General features: G+C 36.9%; 1 protein-coding gene across 8 annotated transcripts in view; it reads left to right on the plus strand.

Annotated features, from left to right (window-relative positions):
• Nucleotides 1-25,515, plus strand: part of DLC1 (DLC1 Rho GTPase activating protein) — a 245,481-nt gene that overhangs the window by 136,258 nt on the left and 83,708 nt on the right. The window contains exon 1 of one of the 8 annotated variants that reach the window (XM_041402666.1): nucleotides 8,545-8,774. The exons of 6 other annotated variants lie outside the window; for them this stretch is intronic. Coding sequence is in view for 1 of the 2 variants with exons in the window: in XM_041402663.1 (XP_041258597.1) it covers nucleotides 11,555-11,669 (115 nt within the window). In the remaining variant the exon portion in view is untranslated. Of the gene's footprint in view, nucleotides 1-8,544; nucleotides 8,775-11,201; nucleotides 11,670-25,515 lie in introns of those variants that run through there. One more of the 8 variants, XM_041402663.1, reaches the window with a different exon arrangement.

The following is a 25,515-nucleotide window of genomic DNA, read 5'->3' on the forward strand; positions in this document are numbered from 1 at the left end:
CAGGTTTTTAATACATCATAGGTAACTATGACACCTTGTTTTGGTTGATGATCAGTAGTACTTTACTGAAAATATTGTACAAAATGCATGGGCACAGATGGACAATGTACATATGACAGTCTTCTGTTGAGATTAGAGTGAAAACACTTTTCCTGCAGTCTTGTCATTCCAAGGCATGGTAAGCTTTAAAAATGGCATCATTCCTCTGGATGAAGACTAGTAAAAGATGGTTAAACTTTGAAGGCCAAAATCTAAAATCTAATTTATCTCTGATCTAAAATAATTTTCAATATCTGTCAAGGATGCATTTAAAAGCTTTCTTGAAAGGTGCTTTAAATGATACATCATTATTAATCCTAGGTGCTAGAATTTATTTTTTAGTGATTTAGTTGTCCACATGCTGAAATTTTGGAGTTCTTACATGGAGGAGGAGGTTTTCAGCAGCAAATATCTAGGTTAAATAGGTTGAAATGAGGTTAATTAGTAGCTGAATCTAGTCCTATTAATTGAAATTCAGCCATCATGACTTGATAGGAACAGAGCTTTTCAAAGTTTAGTATTTAAGGACTTATATTAAAACCTGGGTTTTAGTTGCCCCTTTGGTTTTTCTTATGCATTTTGATATACAGTTTACATTTAAGTCTTGACCTTTTGAAATATATTTGGTTTATTCCTGACAGTTTGGTTTATTTATAGACAGTTATCCAAGCTCAAATTTTTTATCAGTACACTGACAGCTGCTCACTTCAAATTTCAAAGAGTCTCTAATCAGTCTTTTTTGAAAAGTACATCAAGAGTAGAAGGGCACACTTGCTTGTTGTACAGGAGTACATTTTCTCCTATAATTTGTTGCGTAAGTTTTCACTGAATGTAAAGAAATATTTAGTGCCTCCATACACAATCTTTCCAGTACTTGACTAAAAGATACTAAGTTTGGACTGAAAAAATTTAGCAACATCTATGTTTTGACATCTAAACATGCCATCATTTTGTTGCATTTTCTGAAGAACTTTAATATTTCTCTTTCTTTTGGTTCCTTATGCATAAAGTGGCATAGAGCACCAATGACATTTAAAAAAATATCCTGGATATCTTTGAAACATCTCCTAAAGACACACATATTCTATATGCATTCAGAAAGTTACCAGTACCAGCAAACAGGGCTGAGCTGATTTAAACCATGAAAAAAACATCCAATGATGTTTTAATTAAACTTTCAGTTATGAATGAAGTTTAAATATGACAAATTTTATGTCTGACTAGCCGGTCCTTTTTCACAGAGGAGGGGCAGCAGGTTATCAGGAAACTACAAAGCCTTCTGAGCAAAGCAAACCTACTTTCAGAAGCTGTTCTTTCTAAAGAAGTTATGTACTGTGGTACAGATATAGGCTTTCCCTAACATTATATTCTGCTTATTTGTCATATTTAATTTTTTTTTCATTTTGATCTTTCTAACTCCTATGTTTAAGTATATACTACCTTGGACTTGCACCACAGCTGATACATTTGTCATTCTGTTTTACATTTGCACAGTTTTTTCCTTTGTACACACTTTTTTTTTTTGTCTGTACATAATCTCCACAGATTAATTAGCCTTAGTTTGGAGTAAAACCATACACAGACGATACTCTTCCCAATATCAAGTCAGTGTTTTGAAACCTTGTACCACTTTAAAACATGTCCACACTTTCCTTGATGCTCTCATGCTTTAAATACTCACTCGCTATCATTACTCTTCCCTTGCATTATTAGCTGTCATTTGGCTGAGCAGAACAGGTTTTCATCTTTTCTTGCAAATCAAACTCTTTAGCCCCTTAATAATTTTTGTTGTTTTCTGAATTAATTCAAAACTTGTTTATGTCTTTGTGGTACTTGAGAGATTAAAACTAAATGTTGCATTTGAGAAGCAATTAATTTGTGCCAAACAGAGTATGTCTGGTTGTTCTTTATGGAAATACTGAGAAAGTAAATAATAGTTATTTTTTATAATATAGATGCATAAAAAGATTATTCACCTATGCCCTTTTTTTTAATAAATATGCCTTTAAAATACTAGCTTAACCTATCAATCTCAGGTATAAGCCTTGTTGTCTTGTCTGTTTTCTTCTTCAACTTCTTTGGTAGTGTTTTATTCCCTTCCTCCAAATACCACATTTTTTCAAGGAATTTCTACATCATCTACTCATAAATATGAAGTAACTTCTCCTATATTTCACCAGGTCTTTCATTGCTTCCCTCCCCCCTTCTGCTATGAAGCACTTAAAGAAACACTTGTACTTACTTGATTCTAGTGCACATCAAGTAGTTTTTCCATGTATGTGTTGCAGCTGCTATTTTAAATACATTTTTTCAAGGCCTGATTTGGAGTCCTTCAGAGCCATTAATATCTTTCATCAAACCTCAGTAAAAGACTAATATTTCTTATTTTATTTAAGAGCTACACAAATTCATTATTGTAATGATGTCTCTAAAAACTTTAAGTTTACAGAAGGTAAATAGAATTTTAGGTTCTCCTATGTAACCCACCTCATCAACTAGATTTTTTTTGACAAGAAATGACAAAAGTATGTTCAGACTGAAGAAGAGCAGAGCAGATAATTTTGATCATATGGGGATTCCACTGTCCATGTCTATTTTCAAAATTACTTGACAATAGAAAAATATTAGGTCAGATATAGCGAAATACAGATCGGGCTGCCAGCTCTACAAACACAAAGTTCACATTTCACCTTGCTTTTGAGACTGTGAAGTGTACAGTTTACTAAACAGATACTAAAAAAATGACCTACTAAAATAATTTAGGGAACTTGCCAGCCAATAACTAGTCTCAGGACATAAAATACAGACTAAATACTGCTGTATCCTGTCAACCTCCTTTTCCCCAAACCATCGATTTTTCTCCAAGCTCACTATTTTTCCACAGCCAATCTTCAAATATAAGTGTCATAACCTGAACTCTAAGTGAAGAGTTTCCACGTGCTGCAGTGGGACTCCAGAGGGCAGATATGTCGTGGCTGAAAAGAGATGCCTGCAGGAACAGCAAATTTCATGCAGAAGCAATTTTCAATGATTAGTTGTGAAATAAATTAAGATATGAAATCCAATTCCTAGAATAGCAAACCAGTGTCTTATTAAAACCTCATTTAATAGTGTTGCTGACTTCATGGAGTAAATATGAAACATTAACATCTAATAATAACTTTAGCTAGAGTTTTAGATTTCCTTTGTAAGTTTTTATGGTATGCTGTGTACATTCAGCATTCACAAGATTTATGGAAAACAGAATGTATGTTTTAGTTGAGATGATGATTACTTTAATCTTCCAGATAATTATATTTGACATAGTCCCTATAAAACTTCAACTTGCATCTGTGATATATTAAACTTAGAAAAGATAAAGCAAAATATTAGATTCTTTATCTTTTAAAGATTAGGCATTAGAACTTGTAGTCAGCAAGATTTCAGTTCAAATAACAAACCCCAGAGGAAAGACATCCTACAAAATCATGGAAAAATCATGGATTTGCTTTTATTCTTTTTTTTTTTTTAGAAAAAGACAAAGAGTCATGCCACAAAGACCTCCAGGACAAAGAGTTAAAGCATGACGGATACCTCAGAAACCCAGAGTCTGAGGAAGATAAGCACCTTTAAAAATAAATCCCCAATTTAACTACATAAATGATCATTTGCACAAAAAATTACACAAGGAGAAGTTACCACTAACAAACTGTCCAGCAGTGGCTTAACTAGTGAAATCTTGAAATGTATTGGAGGTTTTGTCCAATGCCTATTCAAAAGTTTAGATTCACTTTAGATTCAGATCCTACTTTTTAGGTCATTGCTTCCTATGAAAAATCAAGTTTTTCTGGTGTTTTCTCTACCAATGAGGCCACAAACCAGCAATTCAGAGATGGTTATTACATCCTGCTTGTCTTCACAGTAACAAACCTTCTGCAGAGATTGTGTTTCACAGTGCTGCAGTGGTAGCAGCAGGGATGAGAAGGCAGGAAGACAGCTCTGCCTTTTTGCATCACTTAATAAAACACACATTACACAGGGCAGAGATAATTGAAGATGACTTACATGAGACCCCTAAATCTCACTAAATCTTCTCAGGAATAAGCATTTTCCACCTGTCCCTGCAAGCACTGGGACTTGCTCTTTGATTTAAAACTTCTTGCCGCTCTTTGATCTCTGTTCAGAACAATCTCTGTACTCTGAATTATCTCCCTGCTCACCCTCTGACTTCGATGAGTCCAGCTCACATAACACTCCTGACTCTCCCCTTCTGCTCCCTGCTCTGTACACAGACAGACACCAGTCTGCCACCATTAGATCATATAGAACTCACTGAACCAAATCTCTATTCACAATCACTGTTCATGTTGGTCACTGCAGACAAGCTCAAAGGCTTTGTTTCTTCAATATCTTATTGTGCCATTTTGTATGAGATGTCTGAAGAGGAAGATTTGTAATTGAAGGAACGTACCATCTTAGTATGACCAGGTAAACACCATGTTAGTGTGACCAGGAGGGACAGAGAGAGTGGAAAAGAGAAAAAACAGAAGACAGGGAAGAAAAATTTCCATTTATGAAAGAAGACGGTAGAGAAGGTTTTAAATAGGGAGTAACAATAGTGAGTTGCGGGTTTTTTGGAAGTGATGGGCTGTTTGTTTTGCTTTGGGGTTTGGGGATTTTTTTGTGGATTCTGCACTTTTCTATTACTGCAATTTGACATACAACCTAATTTGCACTTCTACTAGAAAGAAAGAAGAACCTTCTGCCATGCCTTTTATTCTGTGAAATTGTACTCATCCTGCTCTAATTCCAGTGATGGGACCAGTGAATTTGTAATGTATTACTCAGCTATCAAAAAGCTATGTATGGTCATTTTGCCTGTCAGGTCACTGAAGGAAGGAGAAACAATGCTGTTTAATACTCTTCTGCTGTGGTGAAGCATAACACATGGCTAATGCTAAAAACTAATCTCAGTTCACAGCTTATTGCCATCAACTGTTTTATAACAAAGACAGTTCTGTTGCTCAAATTTAGATATTTGTAAGTGTTTGGACACTCCAATAGATTAATACTCCCATAAACTTCTCTAAGCAGGTGCCTCACATATGGTTAAACAGAATGAAGCTTTAACACTTCCTTTCTCATTTGAATTTTAAACTATGCCACCATCACTAATGTGTCTTTTTTTTTTCTTCAATATGTGGTTTCAGAAAACATTTGGTTGCAGGGGCAGAACTTGTGGGTTGTTTTGTTTTATTTTTTAATAATTTAAGAATAGTTTATAATCAGTTACTTTAAAAACAGGTTAAAATGGAATGATGTGAAAATGAAACTGGAAGCACATATTTCTTTCAAGTTATTCAGTTAATTATTATTTTGTATTTATGGCTGTGATTAGGAATGCTTTCTGTGTTCCTGCATTGGTTTATTTATTATTCTTGGAGCACACAGTGATAGTGAGACAGCAGTTCAGAAACAGCCAGATAAGCTTGTACTTTGAAGTGCACAGAACTCTAATTAAGCTGTGGGGCTGTTTACAAAGCAGGGCCATAATCACACCATGAAGATTGTTAATATTTATTTGAGATCACATTTAATTTGAGACTCATGGATGTACATTAGAAGTCTACACTACTCAGTTTATGTAAACCCATTAGTACTCACAACAAAAGCTAATTAAGGTAGATATTATGACAAGAGCTTCCCAGTCTTCCACCAGAAGAAAGCTTCAAGGTTAAGACATCAAAAAGTTCATGAAAACAACAACAGCTGTAGTTTCCATCACGAACTGCCGCTGGGGTGAGTGGATTTTGAGCATTTTCTTTCTTAAAATTATACACCCTTGTTGTTCAAAAATAGAGGTCTGGACCATGGCATGAGGTTAAAAAGCATGTACATCTTGCAAAAGCAGTGTGTCCAGAGGCAATTACGGTCACCTGGAGAGAAAGTGATTGTCCTTGGGGCTTCTCCACCCCTCTCCTACCACGGGGAAGGAGAATGCAGAGATGCCTGGCAGTGCACCCTTGGCATCATGGAGGGCACTCAGGAGACTCTCTCTTGGTCTGCTCTCTCATGGTCTACTATCTCTCCTCCAGACTGCACCCATTCAGCCCCTAGGCTGCTCAAAGGTTAACACCAGGTGTTGACAGGAGTCAAATAGGCACTTTTCTGAAGGCAAAATATGGTGGGACACATAGGGTTGAGTCCATGGACTGATAAATTGCCCAGATATTTGCACAAAAGGACACCTATGTGCTAAATGAAATTTCTGGGTGTTTTTGATTTATCTAATTGAAAAACAGAGATTTTTTTTAAAAAAACAAATCCAAATTAATCAAAATGTGGCTTGGTCATATGAAGAATTTTGTTGAGATTTGTCAAGCTTCTACTGAAATATTTATGTTTTAACAGAATACATTTTATTTCCATGCCTTTCCACAGGAATTTCTCTAAATCTTTCCAGTCTGCTCTGATTGGTGTCTGCTTCTCAACCTGAAACATATCAGATTTCTCAGATACTGCAAATATTGCAGAACCAGATTTTCTTTTGCAAAGCAGCACAAGTATAATTCAAAATTCAAAGTGCTTCATTCCCAGCCTGGTCTTCTAGATAGCATTTAAAGGCATCTCCTGAGTCATGAAACAATGTGCCCAGCAGCTTTTTAAAATTAGATATAAAATTCTGATTCTGAATCATTCTTTTGTTTTGTGATACTTTTGGAGAATTACGGCATTGGTTTTTTTCCTTCTCTAACAAGGGGAAAGATGTTTGCATGCATCAGATTGGGCAGGCTACATAAACCACTCAGCAAAGGAGCTCTGGATTTGCCACACTATTTGTTGCAGTCCATAGACAAGTCACAGTAAAGCTCAAACTGGCATAATGTTTAAGAAAATATGAATCTCTGACTGCTTGTGCATATTTTGGATCCATACATCCTTCCAGACTCAAGGAATCACACAGAAGAGCCAGAGATATACATAAGAGTTTGCACATTGATGAAGAGTCAGAGGGGAAGTCGATGTATTTTAGAGCAAGCTTGAAGAGCATGAGGCTTGTGCAATTGTTAGTTTATTTCCTGAGAGCTGGACTCAGTTGCTAGAAGTAAAAACAATATCACCATTCCCGTCCATCCTAGTACCCAGTGCCTTTTGTCTGGTCTTTGGTATTATGTTTGCAGACCAGAGTATTGATAGAACTACTAAAGGACAAAAAACAAATAGGTTTGGCAAGTGTAGACCAGCTGGAAGTGCTGAGCAAGGGTAAGGTTATAGGGAATTAGCCTCTGCCTCCTGCCCTTGGCTGGCTTGAGAATTATGTGTTCAAGAACGACAAGCAGCACTTTACAAGTAGATTCAGCCTTGAAAGGAAGATTGGAGAGGCACAGCTTTGCTTATGCTAACAAGAGGTTTCTAAAAATATTTCCAAAACAAGAAGTGGGAGAAGTCAGTGGCTGCAGTTCCAAGGCAGGCCAGGCCTGGGGGACAGGAAAGACACGGCTCTGGGAGAGTCAGGGGTGGAGCTGGTATGAGCTGGTGGGAGGGCTGGCAGGGCAGGGAAGGTAGGGTCTGGTCCCTCTAAATATTTGCTTCTGGAAATAACACTAAGACTCTTCCTGATCATACATGCTGCTCCTCATGCATGAACCCCCCTAACACCAGCTGCTGCAATCCCCTCTTGTCAGCAACAGAGCCCTCTCCTTCAGATTCCCCTCATATTATTTTTGATTCAGCACACATATTTGTTGACCCATCCCTTTTATAAGAATTTACTCTTTTGGGTTTGTTTTTTTTTCATGTCAGCCATTAAACAGAAAACACTAAATAAAATGAAATTATTCTGGAAGATAGCTGGAGTATTGACTGCACTATGACTGTGGTTAACACCAGAATTATTCAAATACAAAAACCTGTTTCTGATTGTAGTCATTCTTAAGTTTCCAGACACAGTGAAGCCAAAAGATAGAGTTGCATCATAAATTTTACCTAGACGCTGGTTGGTGGTTTAGGACTTTGCTTATTTTTGAATGCATTTTGCTGTAACATCTGTATCCAGCTAATTGAATTGTAGATGTAAGACATGGAAGGGTGCCTTTTCCCAGTTACAGAAAGGGTATATGTTTTCAGGAGATTTTCCAGTACATTGTCAAATACAGCAGCAAAACATTTTCCATTTTCTTTAAAAATACATTCCTTGCCAACCTGTAAATCTCAACTTTAAAACATGCCCTTAAATGTCATTTGCAGTGCTCCAGTTTAGCTGTTTGGTTTAAGAACAAATTAATCTAGTACACTCATGTTGATCAACATCAAAGGTTCACCTGGTGAGGTCTGTACCATGTGTACTTGGTACCAATGGCCCCCGCTCCCAGTTCAGACTGTAAGCATCAGTTTACCGGAGAAATGGAGGAAGTTCTTCCACACAAACAATCCGCAAGTAACTGCAGGCTTGTGATTCAGGTAGATGTCTCCATGAAAACAGCTACACCTTCAAGGGGAGCAGGAACAAGCCTGAGCTGAAATGGAAAATATCTCCACATAAGCAGGCATTGTTTGACAGTAGCAGCTGGGAATGTGGGAGGAGCTTGCCTGAGATTCAGTGCAGGGCTCTCAACAAGAATAATGGCACAGCGGTGGTGGCAGCTCAGCAGCTTTCCCCTGAGCACAGGGGTGTTTTCCAGCATAGAACTCCTTGTCACTGTCCCCCTGATCCAGCTGCCTGTACACTGGGTTCGTGGATGCCTTTTCAGCATCATGTGAGTATTGAGAGGTGCAGAGCATAACTGAGTGTATTGTTCCACAAGAGGCATTCTTTAAATGATGCAAGAATGGAGATTGCAGCACAGCTCTGCCCTGATACCATCTTTTAACATGATTTTAAAAATCCTCAAAAATCATGTGCTTTCATATTGCATGGCAAATTCTTACTTCATTTTGTGACTTTATTGGATGTCATGAATCTCAGATTTCCTTTGCTGATCATATGTGTTTGCTTTTAACTGTATTCCCCATTATATCTCTGCCTACATTTTTCTAAAATTAATGTCCTTTATTTTCTATCCATATTTCTTGCCTATCTATAGCTAATTATTTATCTGACCATGGCCCAGTAAAATTTTTCTGACATTTAATTCTTTACACAATCTTACTTAGATTCTTTAAATTCTTTAAAGTTGTTTTAGTTTCTAAAATGAAAAATGGTCTGCATGTTTTTATTGACATTGTAGCATGGACTAGGCACATGATTTTGGAAAGGTTCCCTCAACACCACTCATTGGTTCATATCTCCAAGCAGTTTTGGAGCATGTGAATTGGATGGGTTTCAAATGAAACTAAGCCAAATGATGCACCCTGGTAGTGTGCCAGTGATCTCCAACCCAGTCGTGAAACCCCAAGGATTCATTCAGGTCGCAAGATGCAGGCAGACATAGTTCAAAGTAACTCTACCTTGAGATGTGTCTAAACTTTGGTTCCATTTATTTTGCTGTATAAATCCATTCTTTCTCAGCCATGTTGCTGGTAACGTAGACACGGCCAGTGGTAGTTAAAAACATGTTCAGACTGTCTTCACCCTTGTTGCCTTCTAAAATAGAGAAATTCAGCTCCTGATTAAGTTATCGCTTACTGCATCTTCATTTAAAAATGAATAATGCTCTTCTGAGCTGTTCACTAATAGCAACAACAGCGCATCTCATCTGAGCAGAGTGTACGTGTTTCAAAACAGATACCTTGGGCTCTGGTCATCATGTCAGCATTTGCCTATGTAAGCCTGTGTCAGGATTTGCCTGTGCAAGCATTGCACTTGCTCTACCAGGAATTTTTGTAAGAATAATAATTAAGAAAAAAACAAAACACACACACACACAAAAAAAAAAAAAAAACAAAAAAAACAAAAAAAAAAAAAAAAAAAAAAAACCAACCAAAAAAAAAAAACCACAACTATGCAAAGTGTGTGATATCATATTGAATTTCTCTGGAGAGTTGGCTGCTTCTTTCTCCATCCGGCCTCAGAAAGAAGGAGGCGTGTAATGAGGAAAGCAACTGCACTAAAAAACTATAGAGATCACACGCTGCTGGTTTGTTCAAAGACACACACAGGACATTAGTGTTTGCAGATGCTCTGTAAAGATAAAAGACTAAGGCCTAGATGGGAAGAAATTATGATCTGCATTAAATAGATAGTGAGCCAGTTATTCCCTCAGTTTCACTATTGCAAATCCCACAAATTTCATTTCATTGTCAGAATGAGATAATGATTTCTCTTAAAGGAAATGATGGCTAGTGAAAATGAAGGGAATTGAGAAGACACCAGAAAAAAAATTGCAACAAATAAGTGTGAAATAAATTATCTAATGTTATGAAAAGAAAAAATATTTTGTTTTAGGAAGAAATTCAAAGGAAATGAAAATCCCTTTGTTAAGGGTTAAAACTCTCAATTCTGTAATTTGGTCTCTCTATGCCAACCTTGAAAGAAGTTCATCAATCAACTCTAATGATAATACTTCTATAGAAAACAATGGTATCTAATATTAATAGCTGTAGTTGCTGTAAAGAAAATTAAGGACTACCTGTAGAATGAACATGAAGACAACTTTATGTGACAGGTTTTGCTTTCCCATATAACGGAGGGGATTAGGTTTTTAAACTGGTATCTCTCATGTCTTCACACATTACCACATGGGATTAAAAAGGGAAAGAGAGTCTCAGGCACTCCTTTTTTCCTCCCTTTCTCCCTCAGGGAAGCCACAGGACACAGTAATCAATTAAAAAGGTCAAAATATGCAAGGTCAAATGGCTTCATTTACTGTGACTATTAATCTCAGTTGCATTCATAAATATTTTTCATATGGGAACTTATCTTTCCACTCAGCAAAGACGTGGGGGTTTAGTTCCCACTCCTTTTTTTATCTCCCCTCTTCCTCTCATTTTTTTATTTCCTTTCATTAGTGTATTTTCATGAAATACTAAATATAGGGAACTCAGAATCAGGCCCAATTCTCTGCCTTAACTAGGGTAAAATGCAAAAAAAATATGGTAACAAAATAAAATACCTGATCTCTAGATATTTAAAATTACTTTATCTCTCTTCTGTTTCTTACCTTTTTCATGTCCAAACGTGAAAGATTACCTGAAATATCAGCTAAGCAGGGAAATATTATCATAATAAATGAGCATGCAAGTATGTGCCTGGTAAGTTATTTGATTAAACAGGAAGCTAGAATCCTATAGATATCCACAAATAAAGCCCCAAATCTAAATGACTGTATCGTTAGCTCATTTGTAAACTGTTCCAGATGTAAGATTTTGGCAGCTTTCCAGTAGGCTGGCTGCAGTCTGAGCTTCCCTGCATCCGCAGTGAGAACTGCAATGCCTGACTCTTCAAGGAAAAGCTCCACAAGGCTGATGACAAATTATATAAAGTAACAACCTGCCTGCCTGGCAAAGAGAAATCCAAACAGATCCCGGGGCAGAGAATGCCCTTTTTCCTGGGGCTAAGCTACAGCCGTTTGACCTGGATGTGTGATCGATCTGCATTATGCATCACCCGGTGAAAGCCCCTCTGAGGAGATCATTTAGTGATCATATCAGGGACTCCACTGCTAGAGCCTTGGATGTTATCTGGAAAAACACGAGAGACAGACGACTGGCAGGTGAGAAGGACATTACATAAATATATTTTAAAATTCATAAGGGATCAAAATCTATAACAGTAATTAGTGGTATCATTTGCATATGTGTCAATGTAGCCTCTGAGTATTTCTCCAGCCTTTTGTTTGTGTGTCATGTTACATCTGTGCTGTGCTAGGGTGGAACTGTGTGTGCTCCTCTAACTAGACGAGACAAACTTCGGTTAAAAGCAGAGCAGCAGTGAATTTTGGTTCAGTATTATGGCACAAATTCCTCAGACTAAAGTGTGCTGAAGCATTTTATTTTGCTTCAGGTCAGACCTTGTGCTTCACTGCTGTGATGTGCTTCAGTGAGTTGCGTTACGGAGCGTTTTGTAGCCAAGGAGTGTGTCAGTTGGAATATCTGGGCTGTGCACTAAGCAATTACTGGTATTTCCTCTGGCAGGGATTTCAGTGCTGTGAGCTCCAAGTGAGTATCAGGTATGCCAGAGCTAAGCTTCTGAGATATAAATTACCAGCCATCTATATAGTTTCAGTCCACATTTTTATTTTGACTTGCAAATATTCAAAAACTGGGTGCAGAATATAGTAGAGGTCTGGAGAAGAAGATCATTTAACTCACTTTATTTTTCTCTTCTATTATTGTCTGTTACATGAATGCTTCTCATTCACCCTGCTGGGATTGTTATTTTAATTTTGCAGCATTTAGAGGTTTCAAAAAAGGCAGCAGAAATGCACAATGGGTGTGACTGCCAGAAGGATTGTTTTGGTTTGTTTGTACACTTACAGTGGGGGTGGTTTATTCCAGCGGGAAGGAAGGAGGGAGGAGAAATGTGTATAATGATAAGATCGGATGAGATGACCAAGAGGCAGACTTTATGGCTTACTTATGTAAACTGAACTTTTACATCACTCTCCTGCGTTTACGTTTTGGAGAAATAAGAGTAGCTAAGTGCATAACAGACATTTGGTTGAGTACTGATTCCAAAACTGATTACATTGGGTAATCAGGCAGTGAGTGGCTATTGCCTATAAAGAAACACGTGGGCAAAATCTGCACTGAATTAGACCTACTCATAAAAACTTTGCTCTGCCCACGTGTATAAGTGACTGGATTAATTCTGTGCCTATTCCCATAGATTGCAAAGGCAAGTGAGTTTCCTAGGCAGAGGAATCCAGCTTTACACTGTTTTACAGTAAAAGCTCATGATCACAGAGATGGGGGCATCATATTTACTTTGGTGCTCTGTAGGTGGTCACAAATATGGCAGTGTCATAAAAGCACCAGACATTAACCTCTCATCACAGCAAACAGAACTGGGCAGACAGTCCACTTCATCTCTCAAAAGAGTGTCATAAAACTGGGATTCTTTGGTAGCCTTAACCACCGCAGCACATGGGGAAGCAGTCACAACACAGGTCCTGATGTTCAGGACAATGCTGAAACTCCGCTGGAAGAAGCACTAAGAGGAAAGAAATTCCGAGTGAAAAGGCATGGATGTTACACAAATCTATAAAAGGGAAGCCAGTGGGGCCAAGTCAGTCTTTGTTTAATCTGGATGTTGCCTGGTCAGCTGGATACTTGTTTACCCTGAGATTCGTTGCCATTCTACCTGCTGGAGATGTTTATATGAATGCTTTGAAGTAAGCTTTTTAATTTATCATTAAGTTCAGAATGGCATTTGCATCAACAGACTCCAAGTACCTCTTGTGTGTGTCCACATACAACAACTGCTACCAACTGTCTTCTATAAAATTGTTTCCCTGTCATCAGCTGACGTAGGAAAGCATTTAATGATATGTAATTTATACTTCAGAATGTGACCTACATATGAAAGTATGCAGATTTTATCAGGATATAAAGAGAACTTGATAAATGTATATATTTAACCTTGCATATGATTATCAAATATTTGGAAGCTAAACAACTGCTAATTATATTTCTGGAGACTCTGTCACATTCCTAGAAACGGGGAGTGAACGTGAACCCTTTAGCCCCTTTAGCTGCACTGATAAGGGTCGGCATGTTTTTATTCCTCTTGGCAGCTGGTTATGAGCCATCACAGTTTTTATCAATACAAGGCTTAGATGTTAGAGGACCCTTAGAAACTGTGACAATTCCATTTTCCAGGCTGTGCTGGTGATGTAGGCTTGTCAGACCACTAGTATATTTGGGCTGCTGTCAGTCAGAAAACCTAAAAATCAGGCTAAACCCCCAATAAGAAATATGGGGTAGTTGGAGCAGATATCAGGGTGTATTCCAGAAACTACTTCATGATTAACAGAGATTCAGGGAGAGAAACAAAACAGCAAGTTGTGTTGCTGTTCTGTTTGTTCTCTGGGATATCAGCAGTTTAAACTGCTGACTACCTGAAAATGGTCAAGAAGGGTCATGACACTGAAAGAAGAAATCCTCTTAGATCAGCAATTTGTGTTATCAGGACACGCCTTTAAAAAAACACATTCTTTGCAAAAGAAAGAAGAAAATCTGAAATATACATTCTTCATGGCATATGCAAGACAAAGTAAACATTTTGCCTTCAAAAAATCCTTCTGGCCTGCACACAGAAATAGCATTTCATGAAATGTAATTTGATATAATCATCAAACAGGGAGTACTATCTACTTCCTAAGTAGAAAATATATCATGGAAAACGTTTTTTCCGTTAGACAAGAATGGCTGGAGAAGAGAAGACTTTGGGAAGGCCTTGTAGCAGTCTTACAGTATCTAAAAGGGGCTTACAAGAAAGCTGGAGAGGAGCTTGTCACAAGGGCATATAGGGAAAGGACAAGGGGTAATGGACTTAAACTGAAAGACGGTAGGTTTACACTAGATGTTTGGAAGAAATTCTGTACTGTAAGGGTAGTGAGGCACTGGCACAGGTTGCTCCCCATCCTTGGAGGTGCTTGAAGCAGAGCTGGATGCAGCTTTGAGCAGCCTGGTCTAGTGGAAGGTGTCCCTGCCCATGGCAGGGGGTTGGAACTAGATGATCTTTAAGACCCTTTCCAACCTAAACCACTCCGGCATTCTAGGATTCTATGATCAGGTAGTCTTACTGACACAAAAAAAGTGAGCAATGGTCATGCACAAAAGGTATCCAAAATGTTTGAGATGCTGTTAAAATTGCATGGAATTAATTGACTGTAGCTAAAAACACTTTGATTTTGAGTGGGTGCAGTAAAGGAATGCAAATGAATGCAGACTGCCTTCTCAGGTCACCTCTGTGTGCTCTCCTGGCACTGTGGAGCAGCATCCTGATGCTGCTTTCAAACCCCAGCACCAGGCCTGAGTTACTGACTGTGCTGTCTCATTACGTGGCAGAGCAGCCTATGATCCAGCCTGCTGTGATGGAGCACACTCATGCAAATATGCTATATTATTATACCATATTATGGTACATTGTTACCGTTGTATAAACTTGGTATAGCATATAAATAGATTATATATTTATAAAATACCTATCCTGAGGAGCAGTGAGCTGCAGCTCATCACAGTCACATCATAGCAGCACAGATCATGGTTTTCCTCTCTGTCTTTTTTTCTTCTTTCTTGATTTACATAGAAAAATAACATCTAGACACATGTATATAGTCATATCTGGTGGTCTCTTAAAATGCGAAAAATTATTCACTAGGTAAATCATTAAATATTTTCAATTTCTGGGACATCTAAAATGCCCACTTGAGGTGAGAAAAAAATTGGGGTAACAGATAATAGGGTGAACAGCAAAAAATGAGGACTAAGGAGAGAAGACTTAAGTTGACAAAGCCTCTAAATAGGCACTATAAAAATGGTAACTTTTCCTGTTACTGCATTCACAAGAAATAGATTTGGAGTTCCCAGTTAATTCCCCTTACTAATGTCAGACCACATCCTCAGCTGAGAAGGAAAGAACATTCTGGCTTCTTCAGTGGCCAGACCTCCCAAAGAGACCAGGATTTCTTGCACAAGGGCAGCAGCACAGAATGATCTTTCACAGAAGAAGCAGCATAATTCTCAGCTCTGAGATGCACACACCCTCAAAACATTTCAGACAGATTACTCCTAGTGCCTTCACTGTTTTCTGAATTTACATTGACCGATGTAGCATTTATCTGCGTTGTACTAAGAGCCATTATGTGCACCATACAACATAACTAAAGATCTGGCTTCTACATTTTCACCAGCATTTTTTGAAATGCATGAGTACAACTACTAATCTGCCTCTCTTCTAAATTAAGGAGCTTTTTTATGGTGCAAGAGTTACACTGTTTTCTGAAATTCTGGTATTATAGCAAAAAAAATAATGTTAGGTAGTCTGAGATTGGTGAATTACTGATAGTTTTGCTGCAGTAGCTTAGCCATTGAAAGTCTGAGGTAAAAAATTGTTACTCGGTATTTTAAAAAGAAACTTTCAGCCATTCTAGTTGAAATTATATTATTTATTTACCTACTTACCATTTCTCATATTCAATTGCCTTTATATTCTAAATTAACGTTCACTAAAATTTCTCAATATTGTATTTACCCCCAGAGTGTATTTAATTTATACCTTTTAGCTTACTTAAGTGGGCTTTTGCCACCATTGTTTTTCTTGGTTTTGTTTTCTGTTTATTGCCAAAGAAATGCAAAATTACTCAATTTCCAAGATCTGTTACAGAACAATTCTCATTATGCCTACTTTTCTAGTACTTGAATAATCCAAAAATATTCTGTATGTCTTTGTAAGCTATTGCTAAAACTATAACCAAAGAGGGAACTCTGGGGTTGGTGTAAAAGTAATCCCATCAAACAATTCATTTCCATTTAGATTACTTTTAGAAGACTATCAGTCAACTTTCATCTTGTTTTCATGGTTTTAGTACAGGCTGGGTTATTTTTAAGTCTCCTAATGAAAAGTTTTCTGCAAGACCCTTTGGGTAGACCTTTTATTCTTTAATTTATGATGATTAGCTAAAATTATACCATTATTTAATTTTTTCTTTCTACTGGCCATTATCAATTTGCAGGACTTGTCAAGGAACACTGTGTGCATCTGCTGCATACTCTCTGCCCTTGTCGATGTCTGATTTGATCTCCATTATCAACAGCCCTGTATTTCCAGTGGATTTATAATTGCTGTTTTCTCTTGTACTTTCCTCTTACCTCTGATGCCTTAAAACATACTCATGTACAGATTGTGAAGTCTATGAGTATATATATCTAATAATTCTTAAACATTTCCCAGATATTGCTTATACTTCAAAGCATGTCTGTAGCTGTCTATAGCAAGTAAAGGAAGGAAAGAAAGGAATTTTAATCCTTTTTTTAAGCACCAGGTGAAGAATTTTGCACTACATTTCAACTGTCCTCAAAATTTATGCTCATGCAGAAGAGAAATTACTTCTAGAAGTATTTGCTTTGTTCTGAGATTGGAGAAAGATTTACAGTGTGTGTAGGTGAAATAAGGTCTTAGAAAATGGATATGTTGCAGAACCCAAGACCACTTGATATACAGCTTCAGATATATCACTGTTTGTCTCTATCAGCATTTTTAGGAAATTACTGGCCCCCAATCTGGAGACAATCTCCTACAGGTGTGGTACTTTACTCAGGCTATTATATAAATATTAAACATAGCCACCTACCATGATGTAGAGCATAATCAGCTATTGATGTGATACATATTTGTAAATCGAGCATAATTTATGGAAAAGAAGCAGGAAAGCATTAAATAACAATTGTCTGATTACTAAAGGAGCTGTATCTATAATAAAGCAAGAGTAGCACACCCAGTGCAAAATATATGAATAATTTATTTTGGTTGAATGGTTAAATATCATTACCATGTACAGTTTCCTCCCTTTGAGAGTGCTCATAAGCTTTATTGTTATTGATATAATTACTAAAAAAGCTTATAGTGTAAGCATGATTTTTGAGAAAACTTCCGTTTCATTCTTGTAGTTTATTATTCTTCACATCTTTCAAATTCAGATATCAAATGCAACCAGAAGTAATACATTTCATTAATAGCACATGCTTGTCTAATTTTTGAAAATATTGCCACACTAAATTCCAATAAGATATCTAGAGTATTGTATGCCTTTTTTAGCATTGGTGTTTTTATCATGGAATGACTGCAATTCATTTAAGGCAAAGTCCTTCAGTCAAAATACTCACTCAAAATGGCATTGGGAATTAAATGCGTCATTGGGTTCTTATTCCATATTCTGTTTCTTAATTTCTTACTCTCTATATGAAAATGTAGAGAAGTGCCAAAAAGGTTGTAGGTGACTGTAATGTGAAGCTGGTGTTTATTTTCAGCTACTGGAATGTCTTGTTTCCAACCCTCTCATGCTTCTAATTTGACGTCTAATACCAAAGGAGCTTTGAAGCTCTCAAAGAGAAGGGGACATGTGCATACTCTGTCACCTTGTCAGTAATAGATATTTTCATACAACTGAGTTAAATTGCACTGTTGGGAGACTGGACAATTAGAAAGTTTTATTTATTACTTTCCCATTTTCCTCCATTAGTAAAATTTTAAACATTTATGTCATGGATCTCCATCATCATTTCTGTAATCAGGCAAAAACAATGGCACTGTTTAGTCCAAGTTTACAATAAGAAGAACACAGTATACTAAGTATATTGTAAAAGTGGTTGCTACAAAATCCTCATGCATTCACACTACAACAGCTGGAGAGGATTATGGAAATACACCCTTTTTTCAGTGGTCTAGTTTTTTCCGCCGTCATTGTAGCCAATTCTAGGACTGCAGCAATTAGCCAGCAAGCCCATGTCCTGTCCTGCCTGAGATTTTAGGGATGTGCAGAAGAATCCAGTCCCCAGACACTTCAGCAATTAGGAAACTTTTAGAAATTAATTTTTAGAAATTAATTCATTGTTTTTCTGGGGACTCCAAAATGATTCTTTATTAGCATGGGTCAAGGCGGAAGGGAGCACACCCAGAGCTGTCCACAAATCATGTCCAAGAGGAACTGAGCAATTGTGTAACTCTGCACATGGAGAATGAGCACCCAAATGAGAAAATGTCACTGTTCCATCAGGCAGCTCTGACAGGAGTGGAAGGAAAGATGCAATACACCTGGCAACCACCTGTTAGGAAATCAGCCTCATCATTTATATTTTTCAGCATGCAGGCTTATATGTGGTACACGTTGTCAAATGGGGATTAGAAATGAGTGAGAAAGATGAAAATTATGGTCTGCTCTCTCCAGGCCCAGTTTTGTAATTCATCATTGTGGAAATTGCTAAACTCTAAATAAATGGATAGCACAGATAAGTAGCATTGTGTCTCTGCTAGAAGTCTGTGCTAATGACAGACAACCAGGAGGCCTCATCTTCTCCTGCTCTTTGAACATTCATGTGCACTTACCAAAAGCAGAGGCTCACAATCCCCAGACCCAGCTCCCCAGACTGTGTATTCTTTTGGCACTGAGCAGCCTTTTGCACATCTAAAAGACCACTATATATTTGAAACATTCCTAAAAACTGCTGAAAGTGCTGAACTGCTTTGTATCTGATTGTTTGGAAGGAGTCTTGCTCACAAAATATTTCAACTGCTACAGTTCTGCTAACATCTGGACATCTTCCTTACGTCAGAGGTGGATGATGAGATCCAGATGCTATGACTTACTGATGTTTTCATTAACTTCTTAGCAGTTTTGTCTTTGTTTTGTTTACCAACTGCAACTTCTTAACTCCAACTCACATATGTGAGTGTTACTGGAGAGAGGGGGAAGAGCTGGAAAGGAGGAGGGAGCAGCCAGAGAAATTAAATTAGTTTTTGGCCCAAATCCAAAAGAACTGATTTCTCTTATTACAATACTCTGTTCCAGGATATGCAGTCTGTGGGAAGATCAGCCCCAGATGATAAGAAGCATTTCACCAAGCAGCTATTTTCAGTAAAAATGAGCTATATGATTTGCTAATTATGTTCTAATTTAAAAGTAAACATGTTAAGCTATGAAGACAACAGGAAATGAGGATGTAAGATAATATTAATGGCAACCTTGTGAACTTTGCATTTACAATCGTGCCTAAACCTAATTGCCATATAGACAATATTTATTACTCTGAGGGAATGCCACTATTGGAGCAGACACAGGAGGGAGCCTACTTATGTTGTAGGCTACACATTAGGAACTCACAGAATAATTCTTTGGCAACAAACGGAGTAAAAAAAAAAACCAATCAAACAAAATACCAGAAAAACCCCAAACATATCCAAGAAGCTGTATATTATCTCTGTGGCAACAAATGCCTTATATTTGCTAATTATACAAATTATTATCCTTTACATATTATAGAATTGCTTTTACAAGAATTTAAACCATTTCCAAAGACTAGTTCCTTCAATTTTTTATCACTGAAAATAGAGCTAGTGCTGGGCAGAACAGCTTTCCCTTCAATTTACATCCTATTAAGAGGTTGAAGTGAATTTTCAGAAACTGACTAAACTTGCATTTGCATTTTATGTAGCCATGCACTTAAATTTTTTGAGGGGGTTGAAACAGAGAGAAACACCACAGCACATTGATTGTCTGACTGATCAATACCCTTATTAATGAATGTTGCAGCACTGTGAAAGAAATTGAGATCAAGAAAAAGCTGTTTTGAAGAGATTATAATCTGTTACACAATCACTATCAGTGTTCAATAGGAGGGGTAACATCAGAATCTATAGAAGGATGTTTATGCACCCAAAAAAAAATGCAGCAGCCACTCAGACAAGGACAGGCAGAGAACTTGTCAATCCACTGAACTTCCTCCTGCACTGCCATGTTCACCAGCTTGCAGGAATATGGGAAAACAAAAAACAGGCCAGATTATCCCAGTGCAGGAAGTATCTCCCTGTACAGAGTTTGCTCAGTGATATCTGTATTTCCAAACTCTTAGAAGATTAATTATCACTATAGTTTATTTTTTGAGTTATGGATGTGTTTGTCTGAGGGTGCACGTATTAATCTTATACAGAGGCAGCTAATAAAAATAATAGGAGCAAAATGTTTAGATTCTATTTCCAAATTGTAAATTAAACATACAAAAAAAAAAAAAAGAATGAACAAAAGAAATGTATAACAGCTAGCCAGTCAGTCAGTCAGTTGGGCAGCAGCAAAATATACAATAGCAAAAGTAGGTAATAAGATCTAAGAAGCTATTTGCAAAGCAATATATTAAAAAGTTGTGACCTGATGTGCAAAGATATAAGATTTTTTTTTACTTCATCCTATTTCACACCCATGTCTCTTGTGATTTGACTTCAAGTGCACCTTTAATTTCTCACTTTCTCTTATGTGAAAGTAGAATGGTGCCCATCCATTACTGTAGCTTTTGGATTATACTGTATTAGAAATTAGAGTGGTTTATGTTTTGCAGTTTCTCACAAATTGGCACGAGAGTTTGGCACATTTTTCTGAATGACCTGAACTAATAGAAACTGATTGTTGGAACGGCATAAGGAAAAAGGAAATCTGCATTCTGCTTTCCTCTTATTTTACATTTTGAGGTCTCTCTTGTGTACCAATACTATTTCAGTTGGCAGAGAGAGATAAGACAGAACCAATACAAGGCTGTTCAGCTTTAGGTGATCTTTTTGTTGATGCTCCATAATGCCCTTAGTCTCTATCAGTATTCAGTTCAAATTTCACAGCATTCTTTCAGAGTTTCTGCAAAAGCTACTTGATGATGAAGTTCTGTTTTGGCAGCCATCCTGCAGTGGCAAAGTGTATGCCATGTGAGCTGAAGGAGCAACTGGCCTGCCCTGATAAACCATGGGCAAGAAGAGTTTTGTTTGGTCACTGTCAGTCACTGTCAGCAGAAAATCTCAAGGCTTTAAGCTGATGCTGGTCCATAAGACTGAGGAAAATAGAAATTTTTCTTGTCTCATGTATAGTTCATATATCATTGAATGTAGAAGGTCTTTTTCTTTTACTCTGTTCATTAATCTGATAGTCTTCCAGTTGCTATCTGTGAAATACATAAAGGAAGGCATGATTTCAAAAGGCAAAGTAAGCAGTTAATTCACTTCCATCCAAGACTCTTGTATAACATCTTGTGCTTTGCAATATCATTTGTCCATCTTTGCAGTCAGAATTCAGAGCTGAGGGACAGAGACATGACTGTGAAGTGTTCCCACAAGGCTGGTGCAAAAGAAGCCTGACCTCAATCTTATATTTTCTCTCCATATCTGCTACTTGTCAAGACATTTCTATTTTTCTTTCAGTGAGGTACAAAGCTGTTTTGTGCTTACCTTGATACACTAGCTCTTACCATGCCTACTTCTCTTCATCCCAAACACATTCATTTAAAGATGGTAAATTAAACCTTCATGCATGTGGTATTCATCTGCCATGATGTTACCTCTCATCAGTAGTTAATCAAATATTCCTGGTTTTTTGAGCCCCACACAGAGACAAAAGGCATGATAACATTTTTCAATGCAGATGAAAACAACTTTACTGAGTAACATGATTGAGAGAGGGTTTACTTTACCACCAATTAGTTTGTTAAGAATGCTTAATAATTTGGAGGAGATATAAATTTGAGTGATCTTGCTATAAGGTAGTTCAGATCAAACTGAAAGCTTGATAGGTTCCAAAAAGCTAAGAAACCTTGCATAATATTCTTGAGGACAGTTGCTGAAGTCAAGCAGAACACTAATTTTGTTTCCTTCTGCTTTTAATTGATGGCACAGTGAATGAATTTCATGTAATGGATCTGAAGAAAAACTCTGTTTTTTTCTTAATATGAGAAGGTGATGCCTAAAAATGTCTCATTGTGCTGAACCAAGGCAAACAGGATTGCAATCAGACATTTATGTTGATGAATTTGTTTGTTTTTCTACTGCAAGAATTTGCTGACATATCCACAACTCCAGCTTCTAATACAGAAGTGCTGACTATATTCTTCTGTGCATCACATATTTTAGAAGCCTGAGAACCTAATGAGGATTACAGTATTGATAAAATCCTGACATTCAATATTTTAGCCAGAATTAGAGGGTTTTGTTCACAGTTGCATCAACAAAGAAAAGGATGATGATGTTTCCGTATGATTTTTTTCAATTAGATATTTGTACATACAGTGCACACCTGCACACACACACACACACACACACACACACATGTACATATATGCTTCTTGCTATGTTGATTAGTCTTCTGGATTTCTACAATAAGTGAATTAGATAGGAAGAATGCTTAAGCAAAAAAATCTCACATTCAGAATTGCTCTAAATTTCTCTAATAAAGTTCTCTAATAAGACTGTTCCTTGGCTTTAAATCTAATGTTGGGGTCAATCCAGAATTCCTGGAGAGATGTTTACTAGTTGACTGCCAGTTCATCATTTTTTGTGTCTCAAATCATATGGAATAGCCACAGTTCCTTTTCTGAGGCCAAAAAGAATACTATGACCTGCAGCTCTAATCTTCTACCTTATAAATACCATAAAATCTCACACAGTAACTTGCATATTTGAGAATTCTATATGGTTCATTTTTAAGTTCAGATCCCTATTTTCTAAATTTTCATACTCTAGTAGTAACCTCTATAATTTGATTTTGAGTCTTCTGTTCACTGGAAGATGAAATTGTCTGTAGTCTGTTAGGACCCTCAAACAAGCACTCAGATACTTCAAGCAGAAAAGAAAATAACTGCACAAATATTTATCACTGACATCAGCACAAGTATTGTAGAAACACAGATTCCTTGGCTTATTTCCCAGTCATGGCAGCTTTTAATATGACTTGAAGCCACTTTTCAGTTTGGGTCTGTCCTTTGAAAGTACTTGATAAAATCTGTTCCATTTCTTATGGACATATGTTGTCATCTATAGGCTTTAAGGGTTTGGCCTGCAACCTGACATAGTAGGATGTCAGATTACATATGTTCACTTCATATAATTTCAAAAGAAACCTCCTTCTGTACCCCTGAGAAATGTGGTAGTGCAGTGAAGTATATGCACAGCTATGTTCCATGGTATGCTAGCCTGACTGAAGCTGACTGGTGTATATCTGTGTTATAATCCTCTGGAGATTTTTTTCTTCAACTGAATATGCAGAACAGTTAAAACTCAGTGAAAGTGTAAAAAATTATATATTAGGTTAGAGATTAAACATCTCAATTTGTTGATCAAATATTAGGTATAAATGTAGCTATTGCTAACGAATTTAACTTGGAAAATTTCTTATGTATCTTGTAATAGGCTATTGTATGTGAAGCAATAAAATGAGATGATCCCAAATTGGAATACTTTCTCATTACAGAAAATTTAAATCGTTTTTGATTTACTAGGAGTAAGGAATTTTGCTGATGTGAAAGCAACAATAACTTCACTGCGGAAAGAATGTAGTCCAACAGAATATCCATGTATTGAAGATAGGTATTTTGATGAGATTTCAAAGACCAATAAAAAGATAGTCCACATTTCTCAATCTTTCCAACTACCATGAGAAATAGAAATTATTTAGCTAACCTAAGTAGAAATGCTTGTAACATGTACTCTTACACTTTACTGCCATTGCAACATTTATGGGTGACTATAAAACCTAATTCCTTTCCCACTATCCCACTGTCTGAATTCCTATATTGTTCTATCATCCATCAGATCTATGTGTTTAAGAACAGAAATAATGACAACCTCCTTTCTTTATTTTTTTTCTCAGGCTGCAGAAAGCAAAAATTATTGCTAAGAAACTTGTCTTACTCTTTTCAAGAGTTCATCTTCTTCCATATTTTATTAGTACTATTTATAATACTTCTTTTGCTCATAAGACATTTTATATTGTAATGTCATTGGGGTTAGCATCCTCACACAGCCTGTTTGAAAGCTGAAACCAGTAGTTTCTGATCCCTAAGAGCCCACCACTGCTTTTAATAAGATCTACTGAAGCTGTTAGGAATTAAAGGTCATTACAGCTTTGTGTATATTTGGGCTATTTGGCAAAATTAGCTTGCCATGGTGGCCTGATGGGTAATGATGAGTACATCTGGTTCCATTTCTTCAGAGCTACCACAGCAAGATGTAATTTCAAACATGAGGTTTCAGTATTTACCACCTGGGGAAATCCTCACAGGGATTTAACTCTTCTCTGCCCACTTTAAGATCATTTACTCGGGTTCTTCCTTTGTCTTCAGTGCATTAAACCACTTAATTCCCACCATTTCAGTTTTCTGCCAGGGGCCAGTTCACAATATGAAGTAGAAAATTGTTTGTGATAAGGACAGACAACACCATATGTTCATGCAATGCCTGGAACAGGTGCTGGGCACACTCTAACTTATACATCTCTCCATAGTGCTGTAGATGAAATTTTGCTTTAGGACAGAGGGTTCACAACAACCAGCAAACCTGACTTTTTTTTCTGAGAAGGCTCACATACTGTGTAATGTGTTGCAAGAAAGATATCAGAATTAGACCACCAGGAAAATTTATCTTTAATAAGTAAGAGTATTTAAAGAAATTATTTAATTAAAAACATGAGAAACTATGCATTTCAAAGGCAGTTCAGTTAAAATGTTAAGTTCAGTACCACAAAAAGCATAGCAAACCACCCCCCCCCTCCCCAAGATGACTATAGGACAGTTTCTTTGTGCTAGAAATAGATGCAATTATCTTTATTCCAAAGATGGTATCATATTTGAAATATTACTAAAATCATACTGATAACTTTTCTCTTTTTTTTTTCCTCTTTTTTTTGTTTTTGATATTTATTTTGGTGGTCATAACTCATTAAATTGAAAGGACATGAGTGGAAATGAGGAGCAGCACAAATGTTTAGCTACACACAGGAGTACACCAGAACTTCCAGTGATATTTTCCTGTATTCTCAAAGTAGATGAGGTTAGATTACACACCTGCCTGTTTTACCATTGATGCTTACTAGA

This window comes from Onychostruthus taczanowskii, unplaced genomic scaffold (genome assembly GCF_017590055.1).
Source record: "Onychostruthus taczanowskii isolate IOZ18803 unplaced genomic scaffold, ASM1759005v1 scaffold2, whole genome shotgun sequence".
Classification (NCBI taxonomy): Eukaryota; Metazoa; Chordata; class Aves; order Passeriformes; family Passeridae; genus Onychostruthus; species Onychostruthus taczanowskii.